The sequence below is a fragment of the Oncorhynchus gorbuscha genome, linkage group LG19 (assembly GCF_021184085.1).
Source record: "Oncorhynchus gorbuscha isolate QuinsamMale2020 ecotype Even-year linkage group LG19, OgorEven_v1.0, whole genome shotgun sequence".
In the NCBI taxonomy this organism is placed as follows: domain Eukaryota; kingdom Metazoa; phylum Chordata; class Actinopteri; order Salmoniformes; family Salmonidae; genus Oncorhynchus; species Oncorhynchus gorbuscha.
Window position 1 is genome coordinate 11760427 of NC_060191.1, and position 24962 is coordinate 11785388.

Here is a 24962-nt window from a genome sequence, read left to right on the forward strand (position 1 = left end):
ATTAATTGTCAGAGTAGCAGACCTTGTGCATTTCAGGTAAAATAACAACTCAACCTTTATATCCCAGGACAAATTAGCTAGAAACAGTAAGCTAGCTAAATAGGACAGATTAGCTAGCAACAGCAAGCTAGGTAGTTAAATTGCCATAAATGTTTAATGCTTTTTGAGATGTCCCCAAATTAATATAATTGGTTCAGTTTGTTTTGATATTTCATCCCGCGTTTGGTGTGGGGGGACAAAATCAATTTGCACATAGACGGTTTGGGTACGGTGTTAGGCAACATGCTTACAGGCGCAGATCTCTCGTTCCCTCAGGTCATGCCAAGGTCCTCTCCGACGCTGTGTAAGCCTCTCATCAACTAGACTTTCTGATGGGAAGAGAGCTCTTTGAGAGCTATTTTAAATGTAACCTTTATTTAACTCGGCAAGTAAGTGAAGAACCGATTCTTATTTACAATGTTGGCCTACCCCAGCCAAACCTGGACGACGCTGGGCCAATTATGCGCAGCCCTATGGGACTCTCGATCACAGCCGGATGTGATGCAGCTTGGATTCGAAACAGGTACTGCAGTGATGCCTCTTGCACTGAGATGCAGTGTGTGTGTGTGTGTGTGTGTGTGTGTGTGTGTGTGTGTGTGTGTGTGTGTGTGTGTGTGTGTGTGTGTGTGTGTGTGTGTGTGTGTGTGTGTGTGTGTGTGTGTGTGTGTGTGTGTGTGTGTGTGTGTGTGTGTGTGTGTGTGCGTGTGTGTGTGTGATATCGTGTGCCCCTCAGGTTTATCACCAGCCGTAGCTGCAGTGTGTGTGTGTGTGTGTGTGTGTGTGTGTGTGTGTGTGTGTGTGTGTGTGTGTGTGTGTGTGTGTGTGTGTGTGTGTGTGTGTGTGTGTGTGTGTGTGTGTGTGTGTGTGTGTGTGTGTGTGTGTGTGTGTGTGTGTGTGATATCGTTCCTTATAACTCTCCTCTGCCCCTCAGGTTTATCACCAGCCGTAGCTGCAGTGTGTGATTTAACGGCGACAACGTTGGTTAAATGTTGCTCCTTTGGCAACAGATAAATGTTTTACTGATGCCCACATCTCAATGTCATAAAACACCCCTCTCCATTGACTAGCATAGGATGCATTATACTTGCATAGTTCCAGCAGAAGCAATCCCAATGCTGGAATTAAGCACTAATTTCTGAAAAGATTCAAAAACTTGATATCACACCCATAACCACGTAGAAACACAACACTTTAAAATATATCAGTCTCTCTACTAGATGGTTCCATCAGGTATTATTAGTTTCTTCATAGAGGTCAAACTCAGTTCAGTACACCAGCAGCAAGCATGTAATTGATATGATAGCTTCCTTACTCGCCCTGTGAAGCTGACCTCTAATATGACGATGTACATCTCTGTCTGTGTACTAATTAAAGCCGGGGTATGTGTAGGTCCCCTGGCTTGCATGCCTCTGGAAAGTTATTGTAAACATATATCATATGCCATCCAGGACCTATATATCAGGCGGTGTAGGCCTGAGCATTTTCCAAAGACTCCAGCCACCCAAGCCATAGACTGTTCACTCTGCTACCGTCCGGCAAACGGTACCGGAGCATCATCTCTCTGACCGACAGGCTCAGAAACAGCTTCTACCCCCAAGCCATAGACTGTTCACTCTGCTACCGTCCGGCAAACGGTACCGGAGCATCATCTCTCTGACCGACAGGCTCAGAAACAGCTTCTACCCCTAAGCCATAAGACTGCTAAATAGCCAGACTGCTAAATAATTCACTAATGGTACCCAAACTATCTGCACTGAGTCTATCTTGCACGGACCCTACGGACACTCACTAGGCTATATACTGTAAACACACCATATACACACTCACTAGGCTATATACTGTAAACACACCATATACACTCTCACTAGGCTATATACTGTAAACACACCATATACATGCTCACTAGACTATATATTATATGCAGATCACATACACACTCACTAGACTATATACTGTAAACACACTATATACACATTCTCTGCATAAACACAAAATAATTACTCAATAGACTACAGGTATATACTGCATACACACGATATACACACTCACTATACTATATACTGCATACACACAATATACACACTCACTAGACTACATACTGTATACCACATACACACTCACTCACACACACTACATTGACACTCCCACACAAAACCCACACACTTTCACATACACACACACAACACACACATGTATACCGACACAACACAAACACACATGCATACATATTACACGCACACACACTACTTTTACACTCATCATTAGCTGCTGCTACTCTGTTCTTTATTTTACTCGCATTATTATCTATCCTGATGCCTAGTCACCAGACCCTTTCATATACATATGAAATCAAGCTTTATTTATATAGCACATTTCAGGCAGGAAAAACAAAAGAATAACAATTGAAAACTGAAAGACTGAAAAGCACGCTAAGGAAAAGCAGAGCTAAAAAGGTGTGTTTTAAGATCCCTTTGAAATATATCCAGTTCCGGCCCCCTCGGGTTCTCTGGCAGGCTATTCCAGAGGCTGGGGGCATAATAACTAAAAGCTGCCTCTCCGTGCCTCTTGGTCCAAGGTTATTGTCATAGTTAAAAGGCCAGTGCCAGAGGACCTGAGGGACCTACTGGGTACATAACTTAAAGGTTTGTCTGATATATATTGGGGTACACAATTGTGGATTGATTTCAAATCCAATAGAATAATCTGACAATGAATTCTAAAACTCACAGGCAGCCAGTGCAGAGGCTTTAAAACCTGTGTAATGTGCGTGGCAGCATTCTGTATGTTTTGCAGTTGACCAATTGATTTCTTAGATAAACCAGACAGAAGAGTGTTACAGTAGTCAAGCTTGTAATAAAAGTATGAATGAGTCTCCATGTATCAGCCTGAGATAGAAACAGACACACCTCAGGCAATGTTCCTCAGGTGGTAAAAAGCTATTTTGGTCACATTCCTAATGTGTGACCAGAAATTGGGTTAAATCTAAAATGACACCTATGTTTTATCTTTGTTGGCCATGAATTCAAATCTGCGGCCAGATTCTCTCTCTGTACTTTGACTCCAATAATAAGTACCTCGGTCTTGTCTTGATTTAGCTGGAAGAAGTTGTGAGCCATCCAAGTATTTAAATCACTAATACAGTTTAATAACCTGTGGAGATAAAATCCTCTGAGGACACAGAAATGTTAAGTTGTGTATTGTCTGTGTAGCAGTGAAAATCAATGTTGTGCTTTCTGAAAACACTGCCAAGGGGTAACGCATATGAACTGAACAATACCTGACCCAAAATCAAAACATGTGGAACGCCACATGTGATATCTATTTTCTCTAGTTAAGTTCACAAAGGGTGACAAAAAACTCTCATCCGGTAAAATAGGTCCTAAACCAACTTAGAACTGGACCAGAGGACAACCCACCTCTCTAGTCTGTCCAGAAGGACACCATGGTCAACCGTGTTGAATGCAGCACTTAAATCCAAGAGTAGGACAGAAAGCTGTTTGGCATCTGTGTTGGCTTTAAAATCATTCACCACTTTAACTAAGGCTGTCTCTGTGCTGTGGTGGGCACAAAAACCAGATTGGAACTTTTCTAAAATACAGTTGGTACAGAATTTTGCTTAAGAATGGAAGGTTGGAGATTGGCCGAAAATTGATAAGAGCTGAAGAATCGAGATGACTTTTCTTCAGAAGGGGTTTCACCATAGCAGTTATTACTGCAGTGGGGAAAGTGCCCGTGAACAGGGAGTGATTAACAATAGCTTACACTTCTTCAGGTATGCAATTAAAAACTGTTTTGAAGAAGGTTGTGAGGATAGGATTGAGATGGCAGGTAGAAGGCTTAAGTTGTGATATCACTTTCCTGAGCATGTCTGTGTCAACCAGAGAAAATAACTCCATAATGCCTTTGTGTGGTAGGCCTGGGCACATATCATCAAACTTCTCATCAGGTCTCGCTTGACTGATACCAAGCTTAATGTTCGCTATCTTATCTCTGAAATATGCTGCAAACTCATCAAATTTAAATGTGTCTACCTCCATTACCTCGTACCTCTGCACATTGATCTGGTACTAGTACTCCCTGTACCAAATCTGCATCGTTGGGAAGGGCTCGTAAACGAGCATTTCACGGTAAAGTCTACACCAGATGTATTCGGTGTATGTGACAAATACAATTTGATTTGATGTATCAGTTTATCCTGTCATGTTCTAATTTGATTGCAAAAACAAGCTGGTAATGCACTCGCAATAACCTAAAATACCTTCAACATATATGGTGTAATTATGAATATACCTAATATACTGTATGAATATTAAATAAATCAAAATGTTGGATTTTACTTTAAGGTGGATACTATCACAATCAAATCTAATACATATCTAACTTGTGTATCTTTATGTTGTTACCACTATAGGAGTTCAAAGGGAGCACTCACACAGTGACTGAAGGGAAGTGGTTTCCCATCAGAGGAGTGCTGGAGGTCGTGGGTCATTCTAGACAAATGGACAGTCAGCTCCATGGTGGATAGACTGGTCAAAGAGAGTGAGAGCCGCCGAGAAACTGCTCTTCGCTCCTCTCTCCCTCTTACTCCAACTATCCCTTTATGTCTCTCTCTATATACAGGTACCTGCCAAAATAAAGGAATCACTTGAGCAAATTAGGGATACAAAGTGTATTGAATTCAGGTGCTTCCACACAGGTGTGGTTCCTGAGTTATTTAAGCAATTAACATTCCATCATGCTTAAGATCATGTATAAAAATGACCAGCATGTGAAATTTATTGTCAATCAGTGTTTCATCCTAAGTGGACAGTTTGATTTCACAGAAGTGTGATTGACTTGGAGTTACATTGTGTTGTTTAAGTGTTCCCTTTATTTTTTTGAGCAGTGTATTTACTGAAGACTCATCTCTTCAGTAGGTCCTATGATTGAGTGTAGTCTGGCCCAGGGGTGTGAAGGTGAATGGAAAGACACTGGAGCAACGAACCGCCCTTGCTGTCTCTGCCTGGCCGGTTCCACTTTCTACAATGGGATTCTCTGCCTCAAACCCTATTACAGGGGCTGAGTCACTGACTTACTGATGCTCTTCCATGTCATCCCTAGGAGGGGTGCGTCACTTGAGTGGGTTGAGTCACTGACATGATCTTCCTGTCCGGGTTGGCGCCCCCGTGGGTTGTGCCGTGGGGGAGATCTTCGTGGACTATACTCGGCCTTGTCTCAGGATGGTAGGTTGGTGGTTGGAGATATCCTTCTAGTGGTGTGGGGACTGTGCTTTGGCAAAGTGGCTGGGTTATATTCTGCCTGTTTGGCCCTGTGAGGGGATATCGTCGGACGGGGCCACAGTGTCTCCCGACCCCTCCTGTCTCAGCATCCAGTATTTATGCTGAAATAGTTTGTGTCGGGGGGCTAGGGTCAGTCTGTTATATCTGGAGTATTTCTCCTATCTTATCCGGTGTCCTGTGTGAATTGAAGTATGCTCACTCTAATTCTGTCTCTTTCTTTCTCTCTCTCGGAGGACCTGAGCCCTAGGACCATGCCTCAGGACTACCTGGCCTGATGACTCCTTGCTGTCCCCAGTCCCCCTAGTCGTGCTGTTGCTCCAGTTTCAACTGTTCTGCCTGCGGCAATGGAACCCTGACCTGTTCACCGGACGTGCTACCTTGTCCCGGACCTGCTGTTTTAAACTCTCTAGAGACAGCAGGAGTGGTAGAGATACTCTGAATGATTGGCTATGAAAAGCCAACTGACATTTACTCCTGAGGTGCTGATCTGTTGCACCCTCTACAATCACTGTGATTATTATTATTTGACCCTGCTGGTCATCTATGAACATTTGAACATCTTGGCCATGTCCTGTTATAATCTCCACCCGGCACAGCCAGAAGAGGACTGGCCACCCCTCATAGCCTGGTTCTTCTTTCGGTTTCTTCCTAGGTTCTGACCTTTCTAGGGAGTTTTTCCTAGCCACCGTGCTTCTACACCTGCATTGTTTGGGGTTTTAGGTTGGGTTTCTTTACAACACTTTGTGACATCAGCTGATGTAAATACATTTGATTGAATGAAGATTCGGTTCATGAGTTAATGGTTTCACTGAGTGTGCCTCAAATACCACTTTTAGTGTGTAAGTGATTGTAAAAAACTGTAAAGTACTGTAATCCAGTGTATTGTGCCTCACCATATTGACTGCTCTAGGTCTATGTCACATATTGTCTTGTTGTCTGTTTCAGAGAGTCTTGAAGCTGGATGTTTATATTTACATTGATGAGGCTGGCTTCAGCCTAGCCAAAAGAAGGGGACGGGGACGGAACATTATTGGCCACCGTGTCATTGTGAATGTCCCTGTACAGCATGGAGGGAATATCGCCATGTGCGCAGCCGTTAGCCAGCAAGGCGTCCTCCATCACCATGCCAACCTTGGTCCCTACCACACTGCCCTTCTCATCACATTCCTGGACACACTACAAGGCATCCTCATTCCAGCCGAGCAGAGGGTGGACCAGAACAGTCCAGGTATGTTGTCATCTGGGACAACGTGAGTTTCTACCGGGCTGCTCTGGTCTGCAACTGGTTCATCGACCACCCACAATTTAGGGTTCTTTACCTCCCACCATATTCCCCATTCCTAAACCCAATTGAATATATTTTTTTCAGCATGGCGATGGAAGGTGTATGACCGCCATCCCCTCGCACGCATGCCTCTTCTCCAGGCAAAGGAAGATACATGCGGTGAAGTGGATGTGGGGGCTTTCGGCGGCTGGATCAGTCGCCCCGGAAGATTCTTTCACTGCTGTTTAGCCAGATAGAACATGGCTTGTGATGTAGATGAGGTGCTGTTTAGCCAGATAGAACATGGCTTGTGATGTAGATGAGGTGCTGTGGCCAGAACAAAATAGGAGGCAGGATGCAGCCTAATGTCTTTTTTCTTACATTTTGCATGTGTTTTTGTCTTCTTGTTAGAGTTTTGAAAGAATGAGCCACTTTCATTTTGTATTTTTGTACAGAAAACCCTTTATCTTACTGAATGTTTTTCCTGGTTTTCTCTTGTTTGGTATCGAAAGTGTTACATATACAGCATTTGAGAAATAAATTACAATGTTTTTGTTACTGTATTGCATTTCTGTGTGTTTATTTATGTATATTTGAGTATGTATACATTGGTGTAACAATCTTTACAACCGGTTACAGTGTAACACTGCAAATGCAAAAGGCATAAACCGACTGCAGGGATATTCATAGGAGGGTTTTGTGTTGAGCAAATCAAACCAAATCAAATCAAATCAAATAAAATTTTATTTGTCACATACACATGGTTAGCAGATGTTAATGCGAGTGTAGCGAAATGCTTGTGCTTCTAGTTCCGACAATGCAGTAATAACCAACAAGTAATCTAACTAACAATTCCAAAACTACTGTCTTATACACAGTGTAAGGGGATAAGGAATATGTACATAAGGATATATGAATGAGTGATGGTACAGAGCAGCATACAGTAGATGGTATCGAGTACAGTATATACATATGAGATGAGTATGTAGACAAAGTAAACAAAGTGGCATAGTTAAAGTGGCTAGTGATACATGTATTACATAGGGATGCGGTCGATGATGTAGAGTACAGTATATACATATGCATATGAGATGAATAATGTAGGGTAAGTAACATTATATAAGGTAGCATTGTTTAAAGTGGCAAGTGATATATTTACATAATTTCCCATCAATTCCCATTATTAAAGTGGCTGGAGTTGGGTCAGTGTCAATGACAGTTGTGTTGGCAGCAGCCACTCAATGTTAGTGGTGGATGTTTAACAGTCTGATGGCCTTGAGATAGAAGCTGTTTTTCAGTCTCTCGGTCCCAGCTTTGATGCACCTGTACTGACCTCGCCTTCGGGTGGTTGATGTCCTTGATGATCTTTATGGCCTTCCTGTAACATCGGGTGGTGTAGGTGTCCTGGAGGGCAGGTAGTTTGCCCCCGGTGATGCGTTGTGCAGACCTCACTACCCTCTGGAGGGCCTTACGGTTGAGGGCGGTGCAGTTGCCGTACCAGGCGGTGATACAGCCCGCCAGGATGCTCTCGATTGTGCATCTGTAGAAGTTTGTGAGTGCTTTTGGTGACAAGCCAAATTTCTTCAGCCTCCTGAGGTTGAAGAGGCGCTGCTGCGCCTTCTTCACGACGCTGTCAGTGTGAGTGGACCAATTCAGTTTGTCTGTGATGTGTATGCCGAGGAACTTAAAACTTGCTACCCTCTCCACTACTGTTCCATCGATGTGGATAGGGGGGTGTTCCCTCTGCTGTTTCCTGAAGTCCACAATCATCTCCTTAGTTTTGTTGACGTTGAGTGTGAGGTTATTTTCCTGACACCACACTCCGAGGGCCCTCACCTCCTCCCTGTAGGCCGTCTCGTCGTTGTTGGTAATCAAGCCTACCACTGTTGTGTCGTCCGCAAACTTGATGATTGAGTTGGTGGCGTGCGTGGCCATGCAGTCGTGGGTGAACAGGGAGTGCAGGAGAGGGCTCAGAACACACCCTTGTGGGGCCCCCGTGTTGAGGATCAGCGGAGAGGAGATGTTGTTGCCTACCCTCACCACCTGGGGGCGGCCCGTCAGGAAGTCCAGTACCCAGTTGCACAGGGCGGGGTCGAGATCCAGGGTCTCGAGCTTGATGACGAGCTTGGAGGGTACTATGGTGTTGAATGCCGAGCTGTAGTCGATGAACAGCATTCTCACATAGGTATTCCTCTTGTCCAGGTGGGTTAGGGCAGTGTGCAGTGTGGTAGAGATTGCATCGTCTGTGGACCTATTTGGGCGGTAAGCAAATTGGAGTGGGTCTAGGGTGTCAGGTAGGGTGGAGGTGATATGGTCCTTGACTAGTCTCTCAAAGCACTTCATGATGACGGAAGTGAGTGCTATGGGGCGGTAGTCGTTTAGCTCAGTTACCTTAGCTTTCTTGGGAACAGGAACAATGGTGGCCCTCTTGAAGCATGTGGGAACAGCAGACTGGTATAGGGATTGATTGAATATGTCCGTAAACACACCGGCCAGCTGATCTGCGCATGCTCTGAGGGCGCGGCTGGGGATGCCGTCTGGGCCTGCAGCCTTGCGAGGGTTAACACGTTTAAATGTCTTACTCACCTCGGCTGCAGTGAAGGAGAGGCTGCATGTTTTCGTTGCAGGCTGTGTCAGTGGCACTGTATTGTCCTCAAAGCGGGCAAAAAAGTTATTTAGTCTGCCTGGGAGCAAGACATCCTGGTCCGTGACTGGGCTGGGTTTCTTCTTGTAGTCCGTGATTGACTGTAGACCCTGCCAAATGCCTCTTGTGTCTGAGCCATTGAATTGAGATTCCACTTTGTCTCTGTACTGACGCTTAGCTTGTTTAATAGCCTTGCGGAGGGAATAGCTGCATTGTTTATATTCGGACATGTTACCAGACACCTTGCCCTTAAAAGCAGTGGTTCGCGCTTTCAGTTTCACGCGAATGCTGCCATCAATCCACGGTTTCTGGTTTGGGAATGTTTTTATCGTTGCTATGGGAACGACATCTTCGACGCACGTTCTAATGAACTCGCACACCGAATCAGCGTATTCGTCAATATTTTCATCTGACGCAATACGAAACATGTCCCAGTCCACGTGATGGAAGCAGTCTTGGAGTGTAGAGTCAGCTTGGTCTGACCAGCGTTGGACAGACCTCAGTGTGGGAGCCTCTTGTTTTAGCTTCTGCCTGTAGGCAGGGATCAGCAAAATGGAGTCGTGGTCAGCTTTTCCGAAAGGGGGGCGGGGCAGGGCCTTATATGCGTCGCGGAAGTTAGAGTAACAATGATCCAAGGTTTTACCACCCCTGGTTGCGCAATCGATATGCTGATAAAATTTAGGGAGTCTTGTTTTCAGATTAGCTTTGTTAAAATCCCCAGCTACAATGAATGCAGCCTCCGGATAAATGGTTTCCAGTTTGCAAAGAGTTAAATAAAGTTTGTTCAGAGCCATCGATGTGTCTGCTTGGGGGGGGATATATACGGCTGTGATTATAATCGAAGAGAATTCTCTTGGAAGATAATGCGGTCTACATTTGATTGTGAGGAATTCTAAATCAGGTGAACAGAAGGATTTGAGTTCCTGTATGTTTCCTTCATCACACCAAGTCCCGTTAGTCATGAGGCATACGCCCCCGCCACTCTTATTACCAGAGATGTGTTTGTTTCTGTATGCGCGATGCGTGGAGAAACCCGTTGGCTGCACCGCATCGGATAGCGTCTTCCCAGTAAGCCATGTTTCCGTGAAGCAGAGAACGTTGCAGTCTCTGATGTCCCTCTTGTTGTCAAGAGAATGGACATTGGCAAGAAGAATGCTGGGGAGTGGTGCGCGATGTGCCCTTTTTCGGAGTCTGACCAGAACACCGCCTCGTTTCCCTCTTTTTCGGAGTCGTTTCCTTGGGTCGCTGCATGCGATCCATTCCGTTGTCCTGTTTGTAAGGCAGAACACAGGATCCGCGTCACGGAAAACATATTCTTGGTCGTACTGATGGTGAGTTGACGCTGATCTTATATTCAGTAGTTCTTCTCGACTGTATGTAATGAAACCTAAGATGACCTGGGGTACTAATGTAAGAAATAACACGTAAAAAAAAAAAACTGCATAGTTTCCTAGGAACGCGAAGCGAGGCGGCCATCTCAGTCGGCGCCGGAAGTATTTAAGTGTGTTGGTTGGTAGACTATTCATATGACACGTGTCATTTTGATGCAAAAATATATATATTTTGGAAAGAGAAAAAACAGTCTGGATGTAACGGCGTTCTTTGTTTGTTGAAAGAGAGTCGGACCGAAATGCAGCGTGGTGGTTACTCATGTCTTTAATGAAAGAATAGCGATACATGAAAATAACTGAAAGATACAAAAACAACAAATGGAACGTGAAACCTAATACAGCCTATCTGGTGAACAACTACACAGAGACAGGAACAATCACCCACGAAATACAAAGCGAAACCCAGGCTACCTAAATACGGTTCCCAATCAGAGACAACGAGAATCACCTGACTCTGATTGAGAACCGCCTCAGGCAGCCAAGCCCATACAACACCCCTACTCAGCCGCAATCCCAATAACCACAAAACCCCAATACGAAATACAACAAAACAAACCCATGTCACACCCTGGCCTGACCAAACAATCAACGAAAACACAAAACACTAAGACCAAGGCGTGACACTGGAAGGCAGTGTTTGTTTTTGCTAGAGATTTGTAGAGTTTTGTGGTTTTGGGAAAATGGGCCAAAGATTCAGCATACGTGTGGGAAACTGTAAGACAATTTGTTTGCAGTTACCTGCATATCTCTTTCTGTTTTTCTCTCTCCATGTGTTGAATCAATGAAGCTAGTTGACCTGAAACAACATGCTAGCTACAGTACATACACAGCATAATATAGAGCAGATTCACAGTTATAAATCAGGACACTATCATGCCACCATGTTCTTTGTCAAGTAAATATTCTAAATAATCCTCCCACAACAGCACCTGCAGCGTGGCATAGTGGATTTCATTTCACTTCCTACCTGATTATAGTTGCTGTATAAACCCCTCTTTTGACAGAGTCTGCTTCACACCTCCGAGCCACATAACCCATCAAGTGAGAACAGTTGGAGAGCTCATTTACTGGCAGGTGTGAAATGGGCATGTTGGTTTTTATAATCACTCATATTTCCCACTTTGTGCGTGTGTGTGTGTGTGTGTGTGTCTGTGTCTGTGCGTGTCCAAACAATTCTCCCCATCCTAATGATGGCCTAAACTGTAAACAGATCATCTGAACATATTAGCCAGGCGTTCAATAGAGACTGGTTCTGCCAATCACCTTCATTTTATACTTAACTACTAACTCTCCCCCGCGCCTCTCAATGATCCGCTTAGCCAAGCATTGTCTCTAAGTAGCTCGCATTCTCTGCAAATCTTCTTATTTACAAGTTATTTGAGGGGAGAGGAAGGAGTGTGGAGGAGGGAGCTTTTGTTCTGTGTGTTGTCAGGCTTTCTGTGTTATTGACAGGCTCTTTTTCCTGAAAGCTTTTAGAAAGTTGTTGTGTGAATGACTGGGAGTATTTCTCATTTTACTCTGCTGTACATAATCATTAGATACTAAATTGCTGACTGCCCCTCCATACAACACTGACGAACACACCTGACCTTACCATCGCTCAGTTTATCAGAGCTTCCAGAGGTTATACCCTATTGATGAACACACAGTAGAGGCTGACTGGAACAGACGAGCGAAACATATCCTCCTATTCTAAATCAATCAAGCCTCCAGGAGGACTGTGCAAAGCGCATCTGTTTAGATAACAGTATACAGGCAACATATAGACAGACGCTCAACAGTTCAGGCAACATATAGACAGCAATTCTAGATATGGATAGTGACATGATGTCTTTTGGGAGATAAAAAAACAACAATCAGATTTTCATTCTTGATTAACTAATAAACACAATGTCCTCAGTCAAAAGCTGTAGGGGTGGGGCCTGCCTGCCTGCCTGCCAGCCAGCCAGCTAGCTAGCTAGCTGCCGATGTCTCTACCTCCACCAGGCTCCAGTCTTTATCCCAGGAGAAGTGATAGAATGTGATGACCTGACGGAACACACAGGACACTTACATCCACCATCTGTGTTCTACAGAAGAACAACTACTGTATTGTACTCTACTGTACCAGTCATTGAAATATAATCCATAGATTATATTTCTATGGTACCAGTGTTGTACACTGGATCCCCTACCCCACACACGCACTGATTTACAACTCGCCCTTGCACTAGAGACTGAGAAGCACTGACAAGGTGATTGCTGACTGCACTGATCAAAAGGCAAGATGGTGCCGATAGGATAGGGAAGCTCTGCTTCTAGCTTCTAAGTACAAACATTTATGTCACGTTCTGACCTTAGTTCCTTTGATTTGTCTGTCTTTTAGTATGGTCGGGCGTGAGTTTGGTGGGTTGTCTATGTTCCGTTTTCTATGTTGTGTTTGCGTTTGGCCTGGTATGGTTCTCAATCAGAGGCAGGTGTCGTTAGTTGTCTCTGATTGAGAATCATACTTAGGTAGCCTTTTCCCACTTGTGTTTCGTGAGTGTTTATTTTCTGTGTCTGTGTGTTCCACACGGAACTGTTTCGGATGGTATTTTCACGTGTCGTTTATTGTTTTGTTTCAGTGTTCGCTTGTTGTAATAAAGAGCATGAACACGTACCACTCTGCGCATTGGTCCTCTGATCCTTCTGACTACTCCTCCTCAGGAGAGGAGGATGAGAATCGTTACAATTTCATGACACACACAATAACATCTGTTAAACATGTGGATGTGACCAAAAAAATATTATTTGATTTAAAGCACAGAAATAATCCACATCCCTTAATTAACTAATTCTGTTGAAACATATTGAAGGATTTCCTTATCTAAAACAAGTCTTAGTGATTCATGCAGCCAAAACTAAAGTAGTAATATTTTAAATGTACAATATAAGATTGGCTGTGTCAATAATGCTTTACCTATCAATTAATAATACAGTATTATTTTATTATTTTTTAGTCAAATGAATAAATAAAAGCATTATGACTAATAATAGTATTAACCATTGTTTTGCAGAAGGCTGCTGAGAGGACGGCTCATAACGGCTGGGATGGAGTAAATGGAATGGAATCAAACACATTAATGACATGAAAGTTAGTCAACCCGGAAAATTTGAAGAACTTTGAAAGTTTCTTCAAGTGCAGTCTCAAAAACCGTCGAGCAAAATTATGAAAATGGCTCTCATGAGGACCACCACAGGAAAGGAAGATCCATAGATACCTCTGCTGCAGAGGATAAGTCCATTAGAGTTAACTGCACCTCAGATTGCAACCCAAATAAATGCGTCACAGAGTTCAAGTAACAGACACATCTCAACATCAACTGTTCAGAGGAGACTGTGTGAATCAGGCCTTTGTGGTTGAATTGCTGCATAGAAACAACCACTAAAAGACACCTATAAGAAGAAGAGACTTGCTTGGGCCAAGAAACATGAGCAATGTACATTAGACTGGTGGAAATCTGTCCTTTGGTCTGATGAGTCTAAATGTGAGATTTCTGGTTCCAAACACTGTATCTTTGTGAGACCATGAGTAGGTGAACGGATGATCTCTACATGTGTGGTTTCCACCGTAAAGCATGGAGGAAGAGGTGAGATGGTGTGGGGGTGCTTTGCTGGTGACACTTTCTGTGATTTATTAAGAATTCAAGGAACACTTAACCAGCATGGCTACCATAGTATTCTGCAGCAATACGCCATCTCATCTGGTTTGCACTTAGTGGGACTATCATGTGTTTTTCAATAGGGCATTGACCCACAACACACATCCAGGCTGTGTAAGGGCTATTTGACAAAGAAGGAGAGTGATGGAGGGCTGCATCAGATGACCAGGCCTCCACAATCACCCGACCTCAACCCAATTGAGATGGTTTGGGATGAGTTGGACCGCAGAGTGAAGGAAAAGCAGCCAACAAGTGCTCAGCATATGAGGGAACTAGTTCAAGACTGTTGGAAAAGCATTCCTCATGAAGCTGGTTGAGAGAATGCCAAGAGTGTGCGAAGCTGTCATCAAGGCAAAGAGTGACTATGTTGATGAATCTAAAATCTAAAATATATTTTGATTTGTTTAACACTTTTTTGGTTACTACATGATTTTATATGTGTTATTTCATAGTTTTGATGTCTTCGCTATTATTCTACAATGTAGAAAATAGTTTTAAAAATAAAATGCAAATTGAATGAGTAGGTGTGTCCAAACTTTTGACTGACTGGTACTGTATATATTACAGTATAATAGAAGCACATAATTAGTATTATTAAAATAAACATTGAATGTTACTATTTACTTCTAAATGGTTTTACATGTCTTTAATGTGTTTGATAGCATTCCATTTACTCCATTCCAGCCATTATTATGAGCCGTCCTCCCCCCAGCAGCCTCCGCTGATGTTAGCTGTATACTGCGTTGTGTCCTCAAAAAGGATAACTCTGTCCTATAACCCTAACGACGGGTAAAGCAGGATAACACGGTCTTTAAAAAGAGCAGGGAGATTGTTTCACAACTGTAGCCAAAATAAATCTGCTCCTTTAACAAGCCTTCCACTAATAATGTGTTTCTGCTCTAGTAGAATAAAGCAGTGTTCATACACCGGCGTGAGGAGGCGCTTTCCGCTGTCAGTGGTGCTGAAACTTGCCATTTGGTCCTGCAACGTATAGCCGGCGTGGCCGTCCTAGTGAGGCATGTAAAGGGTCGTTTGGAGATTATGACTTTGTGAACACAAGTGTGAGTGTATAGAAAGTGTATCTTCAGACACAAAGATTATCCGGGGGCACACACAGAGATTACCAGGGGGGAGAGGGGAGAGAGTGGTTGAAGCGTAGTCCAATACTTAACGCTTTCCTACAACTCTCCATGTTCTGTTTGTGAGACAGCGCTGTCAGATTGGCGCGTGGTAGCAGCAGAGGCCCAGCTTGTTGCCATAGTGGCAGTGCATTACAGTGTGTGTGTGTGTGTGTGTGTGTGTGTGTGTGTGTGTGTGTGTGTGTGTGTGTGTGTGTGTGTGTGTGTGTGTGTGTGTGTGTGTGTGTGTGTGTGTGTGTGTGTGTGTGTGTGTGTGTGTGTGTGTGTGTGTGTGTGTGTGTGTGTGTGTGTGTGTGTGTGTGTTTTCTGAAAAACTAACAGACTACAGTTGCAGTGGATGGGTGAATACAGCGTGATGTGAAATTCTTTAGAGGGATAAAGAAAATGACAGAAATAACAGGAAGGGCCGTGATGCAGTGAGAGGACACAGATAATTGTATATGTACAATTAAAGCACACTCCTGAAAACTGCTGATCACATTGCCTACCCTTTACAAACTATGTTCTTTAGCCCCTGAGGGCTATGCAAGTGCAGAAGGTAGCCTATATACAGTTGAAGTTGGAAGTTTACATACACTTAGGTTGGAGTCATTAAAACTCATTTTTTAACCACGCCACAAATGTCTTGTTAACAATCTATAGTTTTGGCAAGTCGTTTAGGACATCTACTTTGTGCATGACACAAGTGATTTGTTCAACAATTGTTTACAGACAGATTATTTCACTTATAATTCACTGTATCACAAATCCAGTGGGTCAGAGGTTTACATACACTAAGTTGACTGTGCCTTTAAACAGATTGGAAAGTTCCAGAAAATGATGTTATGGCTTTAGAAGCTTCTGATAGGCTAATTGACATAATTTGAGTCAATTGGAGGTGAACCTGTGGATGTATTTCAAGGCCTACCTTCAAACTCAATGCCTCTTTGCTTGACATCATGGGAAAATCAAAAGAAATCAGCCAAGACCTCAGAAAAAAAGATGGTGGACCTCCACAAGTCTGGTTCATCCATGGGAGCAATTTTCAAACGCCTGAAGGTACCACGTTCATCTGTACAAACAATAGTACACAAGTATAAACACCATGGGACCACGCAGCCGTCATACTGCTCAGGAAGAAGAAGCGTTCTGTCTTCTAGAGATGAACGTACTTTGGTGCAATCCCAGAACAACAGCAAAGGACCTTGTGAAGATGCTGGAGGAAACAGGTAAAAAAGTATCTATATCCACAGTAAAACGAGTCCTACATTGTCATAACCTGAAAGGCTGCTCAGCAAGGAAGAAGTCACTGCTCCAAAACCGCCATAAAAAAGACAGACTACGGTTTGCAACTGCACATGGGGACAAAGATTGTACTTTTTGGAGAAATGTCCTCTCGTCTGATGAAACAAAATTAGAACTGTTTGGCCATTACATTTATGTTTGGAGGAAAAAGGGGAGGATTGCATCCCAACCATGAAGCAAGGGGTGGCAGCATAATGTTGTGGGGGTGCTTTGCTGCAGGAGGGACTGGTGCACTTCACAAAATAGATGGCATCATAAGGCAGAAAAAATGTCAACATGACATTTGTCAGGAAGTTAAAGCTTGGTCGCAAATGGGTCTTCCAAATGAACAATGACCCCAAGCATACTTCCAATGTTGTGGCAAAATGGCTTAAGGACAACAAAGTCAAGGTATTGGAGTGGCCATCACAAAGCTCTGACCTCAATCCTATAGAAAATGTGTGGGCAGAACTGAAAAAGTGTGTGCCAGCAAGTAGACCTACAAACCTGACTCGGTTACACCAGCTCTGTCACGAGGAACGGGCCAAAATTCATCCAATTTATTGTAGGAAGCTTGTGGAAGGCTACCCAAAACGTTTGACCCAAGTTAATTTAAACAATTTAAAGGCAATGCTACCACATACTAATTGAGTGTATGTAAACGTCTGACCCACTCGGAATGTGATGAAATAAATAAAAGCTTAAATAAATCATTATCTCTACTATTATTCTGACATTTCTCATTCTTAAAATAAAGTGACAATCCTACATGACATAACACAGATGTTTTACTAGGATTCAATGTCAGGAATTGTGAAAACTGGGTTTAAATGTATTTTGCTAAGGTGTATGTAAGCGTCAGACTTCATTTGTACAGTGCAATACTGATAGGGTAGGCTATGTTTGTTCTGTAAGCCTATGCAGTCTTTCCTTGGAGTCGACAATGGAAGAGATGTGCTCAGTTAGAACAATGGATTCCTTTAAATGGTTGCTAATAGTAACGTACCAGAACAAGGAAAGGGAAGATCAAACTCTAGCATGTATCATTTGCTTCACGCTGCTGGCCGTCACTATCATGGCTCGCTGTGTTCAATAGTTGCGTAGGCATTGACTGTACTGCACTCCTATTCAACTACATGGCTTGGTTGGTTAGGGTTCTTTCTGTTCATAATCGGACAGGTCATACTTCGAGAAATGGACGTGCTTAAATGCGTTTAAATGGATGGGGGATTTAGCGCGCATTTCTTCAATCAGGATTCATCCTTTTCTTGAATGCGTCTATAACAAGAATGGGTCTTGTGTTGATGTCGGCCATGAATAGGCCTATATGATCCAAATATCTATGTAACTAACATTAATGTGAGGTAATGATCAACATAGGCGCCACGTTGTTGCCAACTGTTGCAAGCTTTCTGTCTACACGCTCTCTCTCTCTCTCTCTCTCTCTCTTTCATTCTCATTATTTATATCTCTCTCTCACACACACTAGGTTTATTATGCAAACTTAGAAATATCAGCACCATAGCAACAAGTTCCACCAATAATTTATTCTCCAACATAAATGATTCACCAACAACATGGCACTTTGGCATGAAGACATAATCAGACACTGCTATTTGGAAAAGTTGCTTTTCCCCCATCGCATATTTGAAACAAGTTCCCCAAATGATGATCAAATCCAGTTATGCATAATTGTAGGCTATATATGTTTCTATATGGACTCCAGTTGTACTAGTCCGCTGTCGGATCATTCTGCATGGAAATGTTGTCATGCATGAAGGTTTCAGGACAAAAGAGCATGGCGCTTGTAACGCCAGGGTAGTGGGTTCGATCCCCGGGACCACCCATAAGTCGAATGTATGCACACATGACTGTAAGTCGCTTTGGATAAAAGCGTCTGCTAAATGGCATATATATAATGCAATGTCCCTAGACAGCTGTGGTAAACAACACCGTGCATAGGGGTAGTAGTTATTTCGGGGATGTGGCTCCGGGGCGCACGCGCTCACTCCAATAAGTCTGGGACAAGAGGACCCGTGGGGTCACGGCAACACGTCTACTTGGATGTATATAAGACAGCTATGGCGCCCAGCCATTAAATGACAACAGTTACAGAGTTAGGGAATAGCTAGGCTACTACATCAAGACAGTAAGAATGTTTAACAGAGAAAGAAAATAGCAATCTTACCAAATCTTAAAACGTGTGGCATCCCGCGAGAATATCCCACACATAGTAATAGCAGCAGTAGAAGCCTGACGGTGCATCTGAATCTCGCTTTACTTATGAGCGGGGAGGTAATCTTCATGGTGTCTGTGTGATGCCACACTATTTATTCCCTGGATCAGTAGATTCCCCCGAAATGTTCTCTTTTGACGTTAAACAGGGTGACGGCCCACGGCAAGATCACGGCATGGTCAGTCAGTGAGAAGGTACCATTCGTTTCCCCAGATCCATTAGCAAGCGCTGCGTGTCCAGCTCACTGCGCCAAGAAACAACCTTCCCACTCAGCTAACGGTGGGGCATCCATGATAGTCTGGGCAAATCCGGGAGAAATCCATTCACGGGCGGTCTGAAAGAGAGATGGACATGAAAGGGGAAGAAGGGGGGGTTGAGTTTCCAAGTCAGAATCCCTTCTCAAGAGACGAACGCTGGCAGAATTGCAGAAGGCTAGCGAGCCTAAACCTTCCAGGCAGTCTCAGCTGTCTGAAGCTAGCATTCTGCTGCACTGCCGCACATCATCTGACGTTGAGCCAAGATTAGTGTGAGCGCGAGCGATGAAAGATTGGGTATATTTCGCAGGTGCTGCTGACCACACATTGCTTCCGATCCATATCTGACATCGAAATGACCATCTTTCCCCGGGTGTCTCGTGCTGGCACCCGGTACTTTCTTTATGTTATTCACGGTTTTGCTCGGTTCATTCAATGGCCGTGGCTGCTGACAGTGGACTGGTGCCATGCGGGACGATTGTAAAATCAATCTATGATGTTAAAAAGATTGCCTCTCTAGATCGAAATTGCTCAGCCTTGGAGTCGTGTGAGAGGTTTGTGAACCAAAACTGTCTCAAGTCCAATTTTGATGAATAGCCTATTGCTGAGCTAATATTTTTTTTCACAGAGCTATGCTGTCACTGAGAAATATTTTATTTTCGATGTTCTATTTTTACTAGTTTTGACATTGTACACTCTTAAAAAAAAAGGTTCTATGCTTGCTTCATATATGGCACTCCTAAAGGCTCTATATAGAACCGAAATTAGTTCCATTTAGAACCCTATATGGAACCCAAGGGTTCTATAAGGAACCAATTTTGGTTCAGTGAAGAAGAACCCCTGGGGTTCTGATAATAGAACCCTATAAAAGGGTTCTAAATATAACCTTTAGGGGTACCATATATGAAGCAAGCAATATAACCCTTTTTGGTTATATTCAGATTTTTTTTAGTAGTGTACTGCTAAACTTCATGACAATGTAAACATAGAAGAATAAGGGATTCCATTTTGGTCATCAATTGTCAATAACATGGGCTGAGTATTATAGCACATATATATTAAAAGTTATGAAATAAGTTTATTCTCAGATCATGTAATTCAAATGTTATACAGCCAATATCAAAGTAGGCTTGTTGTTAAATTATTTGTGAAGTTATACAATTAGAAGGCCATGATTTCTGTCATTAAATTAACTACAAATTTCAAGAATATGTGTTCTGTTTCATAGGCCTAAGTCTATGAATATGATTACATATGGCAATTATAAATAATATTGTCTGGAGTGGTTAAGATCTAGAGAAGGCCTAAAACCATTTTAACATTGTATTTGTCATACAATCTAAACGCCAGGACCATACAGGGTACAACATCATGTTGGAAACGGACAGGACTAGCCTATTCTACCTACACACAGTCCAAAAGTACGGGGAACAGTTATTAAAGATGCATTACACTTGGATGTAATTTGTATCTCTAGATGCATAATACTGTTACATTAATGTATACGTATTAATTATATAGATATTAATCATGAGCATATTATTTGTGTCATTAGTTCTATACAATAGATGCAATATATTTGTGTTCTTTTCACTAAAACCACGCCAGGTGTAGTTGTATTCACCTTCACTGGCCGTATGTGTAGACTTGTGCCGCGGTGACCTTCGAACACTACTCGAATTAGACCTAACTTTACATAGCCTAACCTATGTTTGTTTGATGATAAAATTAATGTTTCTTTGTCTTTCTTTTTTCACTTTGGATATTCAGAGTTGCATATAGCCTCTGTCCTATCGTCATTTAATAAACAGCTCCCGAGAGCATTCGACAAGTATTTCCGAACAGGAGAGCTTCTTGCGTCTGCGTTTCAAGCCGCCCGAGAAATATACGAGGAGCTGTGAAGCACTTTTATTGCAGTCCGTGTTTGAGACTGCTGCACGAGACCCCGGGTGGATTTTCGATGGTGTAGCCTCCAACGGCGTCAATAATATTTCCGAGTAATGCAAATTGACTCAATCAGCTTGACTGAAAGTAAGACAAACGCCTACTTACTAACTCCAAGTATGCCTACGCCCTTTCTTTTTCCGTTTGACAAACCGACCGCATAATCTGCCTTTACAAAGAGAGATGTGATCGGATTCCTTCTGTTATGTAAAGCCATATGATGTCTCGTTTAATTCCATGTGTAACATACAAATATAGCTAGGCTTTTACATGGTGGCTTAAAACCCGAGTGCCGTTCCATGTCCATATATGAAGTAATAAATTGTCTTTTCACTCTCCCTCAATAATAAATAATACAAATGTGCCGAGATGACCCAGTAAAAAGTCAACGATCGACAGGGATTTATGGTGATTTAATTGCCTATAGCTGTCATAAAATGTACAATAAATAGAGTGACAGATATGGATAAATGCTTCTGAAGTATTTTTGAGGATAAATACAGTGACTTTTAACAGTTTACTTGTTTGTAAAGAAATAATATGCGCCTCGTTTCTCTTTAAACTAACCGTTCCAATATATATATTTTTCCATCTGGTTTGAGAATACCATTCATCTGACCGAGGACGAGGAAATTACGCATGGGATCCATGAAGATAACTACAATTACACTGAAATGTTTTGTCTTATTTTCTGTGGCCATTACTAAATGAAAACATTGTCCATGTCATACTTTAACATGTGTAGGCTAAGGCAAGTGCTTTACAACGTTATACACGTGAAGCCAATGAGCGAATAGAAGTAGGGAGTTGGCGGTGACTCGCGCACAATCAGTTGGCACGGATGCCAGTTGTAAACTCAAACTATTTCTGCATGGATTCTTATACATATCCAGTTTAACGACTAGCTTTTTCTGGTTACTTTGTAAGAGTTCTCCAAATAGCACTTTGCGCATCATCGGTGCTGTTTTATGGCACTGTGCAATATCCATCCATCTGATCATAAACTTGATTTAGGGCTGTGGTGCGCGCGGGTTATGTGCTCATCAGCTGTGGAATTTACATGCGCAGCCAGTCGGTTCCTTTCCACCCAGCCCGATTACTCATTATCTATGGATCATTCATAAAGCGGATAACTTCAACGCCACTGACAGCCACGATTTGTACGGTATTCATTTAATGACCCCGTAATGTATTTTCAACCCCACAACATTGTATGCATCAGCAACGAGAGGAGGGACTCGAGAGGGGACACGCATTTTAAATAGGAGTCCAAGTAAGACAGGTCACGTATCGACATGGTTTTCTCCTATTAACTAACAAGTCGAAACCTCTAAGACATTGTAATTGTTTCTACTGGCAGAGGTGCGCAGAGCGCACATTGTGACACGACGCGCCGCATTCCCAAAATATAAATGCACCATTCATCATCGAATAGACTAGTGTAAATGAACCGGTGTAAATCGGGAGACTTAGTTTTACATATAATAGTCACGTTTTGTGTGATATCTTCGATGAAAGAGACGAGGTGGATAGCCTAATTCTCTCACTTCTGTCTCACCTGTAAAATCCAACATACTAGGCATTCGAACCTTACACACCCAAGCAGAGGGGAGTACAAGCTGTTAAATTACTCAAATAACCGACAGATAATCATACAATTATGAAAAAGGATGCGACGCTTACCTTCGATTAGAATGAGCTGAGAAAGTAGTTGATTTGTTCCGATAGAGAGACGAGCCAGATCGGTTCCTTCAGACTCGCGTCTCGCCGCGCTCCGCTACGGCCGTGGGGAAGACACGCCTCCTGTTGGTCGAAAAAACACACTGCTTAAAGCAACAGGGGACCTGCACACCGACCGGTGGATGGACCCGACCCAGCGCCGGGTGAATCTCCAAGTCGAGGTGAGGTGGGGATACCTGTAGCATGGGGGACAAGGGCTGGGTCAGGGTGGACTTTACGCATGTCTTATAATCACTTTAATGGCGAATTAATCAATTCATGGATGATTTAATCCATACCAGTGCATTCAACTTCTATGCAAAACGGTGTGTGATGGCGCTGAATTTATTTGAGCTTTAATTAATCAAATGGAAAAACAATACAAGGATGGTGCGGGACAAAATGTTAAGTCTCCGGGAGTGTCATATAGGAACAGTGTCATGGGAGTGACACAGAATGTTAAGTATCCGGGAGTGCCATATAGGAACAGTGTCATGGGAGTGACACAGAATGTTAAGTCTCCGGGAGTGCCATATAGGAACAGTGTCATGGGAGTGACACAGAATGTTAAGTCTCCGGGAGTGCCATATAGGAACAGTGTCATGGGAGTGACACAGAATGTTAAGTCTCCGGGAGTGCCATATAGGAACAGTGTCATGGGAGTGACACAGAATGTTAAGTCTCCGGGAGTGCCATATAGGAACAGTGTCATGGGAGTGACACAGAATGTTAAGTCTCCGGGAGTGCCATATAGGAACAGTGTCATGGGAGTGACACAGAATGTTAAGTCTCCGGGAGTGCCATATAGGAACAGTGTCATGGGAGTGACACAGAATGTTAAGTCTCCGGGAGTGTCATATAGGAACAGTGTCATGGGAGTGACACAGAATGTTAAGTCTCCGGGAGTGTCATATAGGAACAGTGTCATGGGAGTGACACAGAATGTTAAGTCTCCGGGAGTGCCATATAGGAACAGTGTCATGGGAGTGACACAGAATGTTAAGTCTCCGGGAGTGCCATATAGGAACAGTGTCATGGGAGTGACACAGAATGTTAAGTCTCCGGGAGTGCCATATAGGAACAGTGTCATGGGAGTGACACAGAATGTTAAGTCTCCGGGAGTGCCATATAGGAACAGTGTCATGGGAGTGACACAGAATGTTAAGTCTCCGGGAGTGTCATATAGGAACAGTGTCATGGGAGTGACACAGAATGTTAAGTCTCCGGGAGTGGGAGTGTCATATAGGAACAGTGTCATGGGAGTGACACAGAATGTTGAGTCTCCGGGAGTGCCATATAGGAACAGTGTCATGGGAGTGACACAGAATGTTAAGTCTCCGGGAGTGCCATATAGGAACAGTGTCATGGGAGTGACACAGAATGTTAAGTCTCCGGGAGTGCCATATAGGAACAGTGTCATGGGAGTGACACAGAATGTTAAGTCTCCGGGAGTGCCATATAGGAACAGTGTCATGGGAGTGACACAGAATGTTAAGTCTCCGGGAGTGCCATATAGGAACAGTGTCATGGGAGTGACACAGAATGTTAAGTCTCCGGGAGTGCCATATAGGAACAGTGTCATGGGAGTGACACAGAATGTTAAGTCTCCGGGAGTGCCATATAGGAACAGTGTCATGGGAGTGACACAGAATGTTAAGTCTCCGGGAGTGTCATATAGGAACAGTGTCATGGGAGTGACACAGAATGTTAAGTCTCCGGGAGTGTCATATAGGAACAGTGTCATGGGAGTGACACAGAATGTTAAGTCTCCGGGAGTGTCATATAGGAACAGTGTCATGGGAGTGACACAGAATGTTAAGTCTCCGGGAGTGCCAGTGTCATGGGAGGAACAGTGTCATGGGGAACAGTGACACAGAATGTTAAGTCTCCGGGAGTGCCATATAGGAACAGTGTCATGGGAGTGACACAGAATGTTAAGTCTCCGGGAGTGCCATATAGGAACAGTGTCATGGGAGTGACACAGAATGTTAAGTCTCCGGGAGTGCCATATAGGAACAGTGTCATGGGAGTGACACAGAATGTTAAGTCTCCGGGAGTGTCATATGGGAGGAACAGTGTCATGGGAGTGACACAGAATGTTAAGTCTCCG

General features: G+C 43.3%; 1 protein-coding gene across 4 annotated transcripts in view; it reads right to left on the reverse strand.

Moving 5' to 3' along the window:
• Positions 1 to 23010, reverse strand: part of LOC124005477 (glutamate receptor ionotropic, kainate 2) — a 285082-nt gene extending 262072 nt beyond the window's left edge. For all 4 annotated transcript variants that reach the window (XR_006833621.1, XR_006833620.1, XM_046314778.1 and 1 more), the window contains exons 1-2: positions 22817 to 23010; positions 18888 to 19269 (exon numbers count right to left, since the gene is read on the reverse strand). Coding sequence is in view for 2 of the 4 variants with exons in the window: in XM_046314778.1 (XP_046170734.1) it covers positions 18888 to 19005 (118 nt within the window). In the remaining 2 variants the exon portion in view is untranslated. The remainder of the gene's footprint in view (positions 1 to 18887; positions 19270 to 22816) is intronic.
• Positions 23011 to 24962: the final 1952 nt, after the last annotated feature.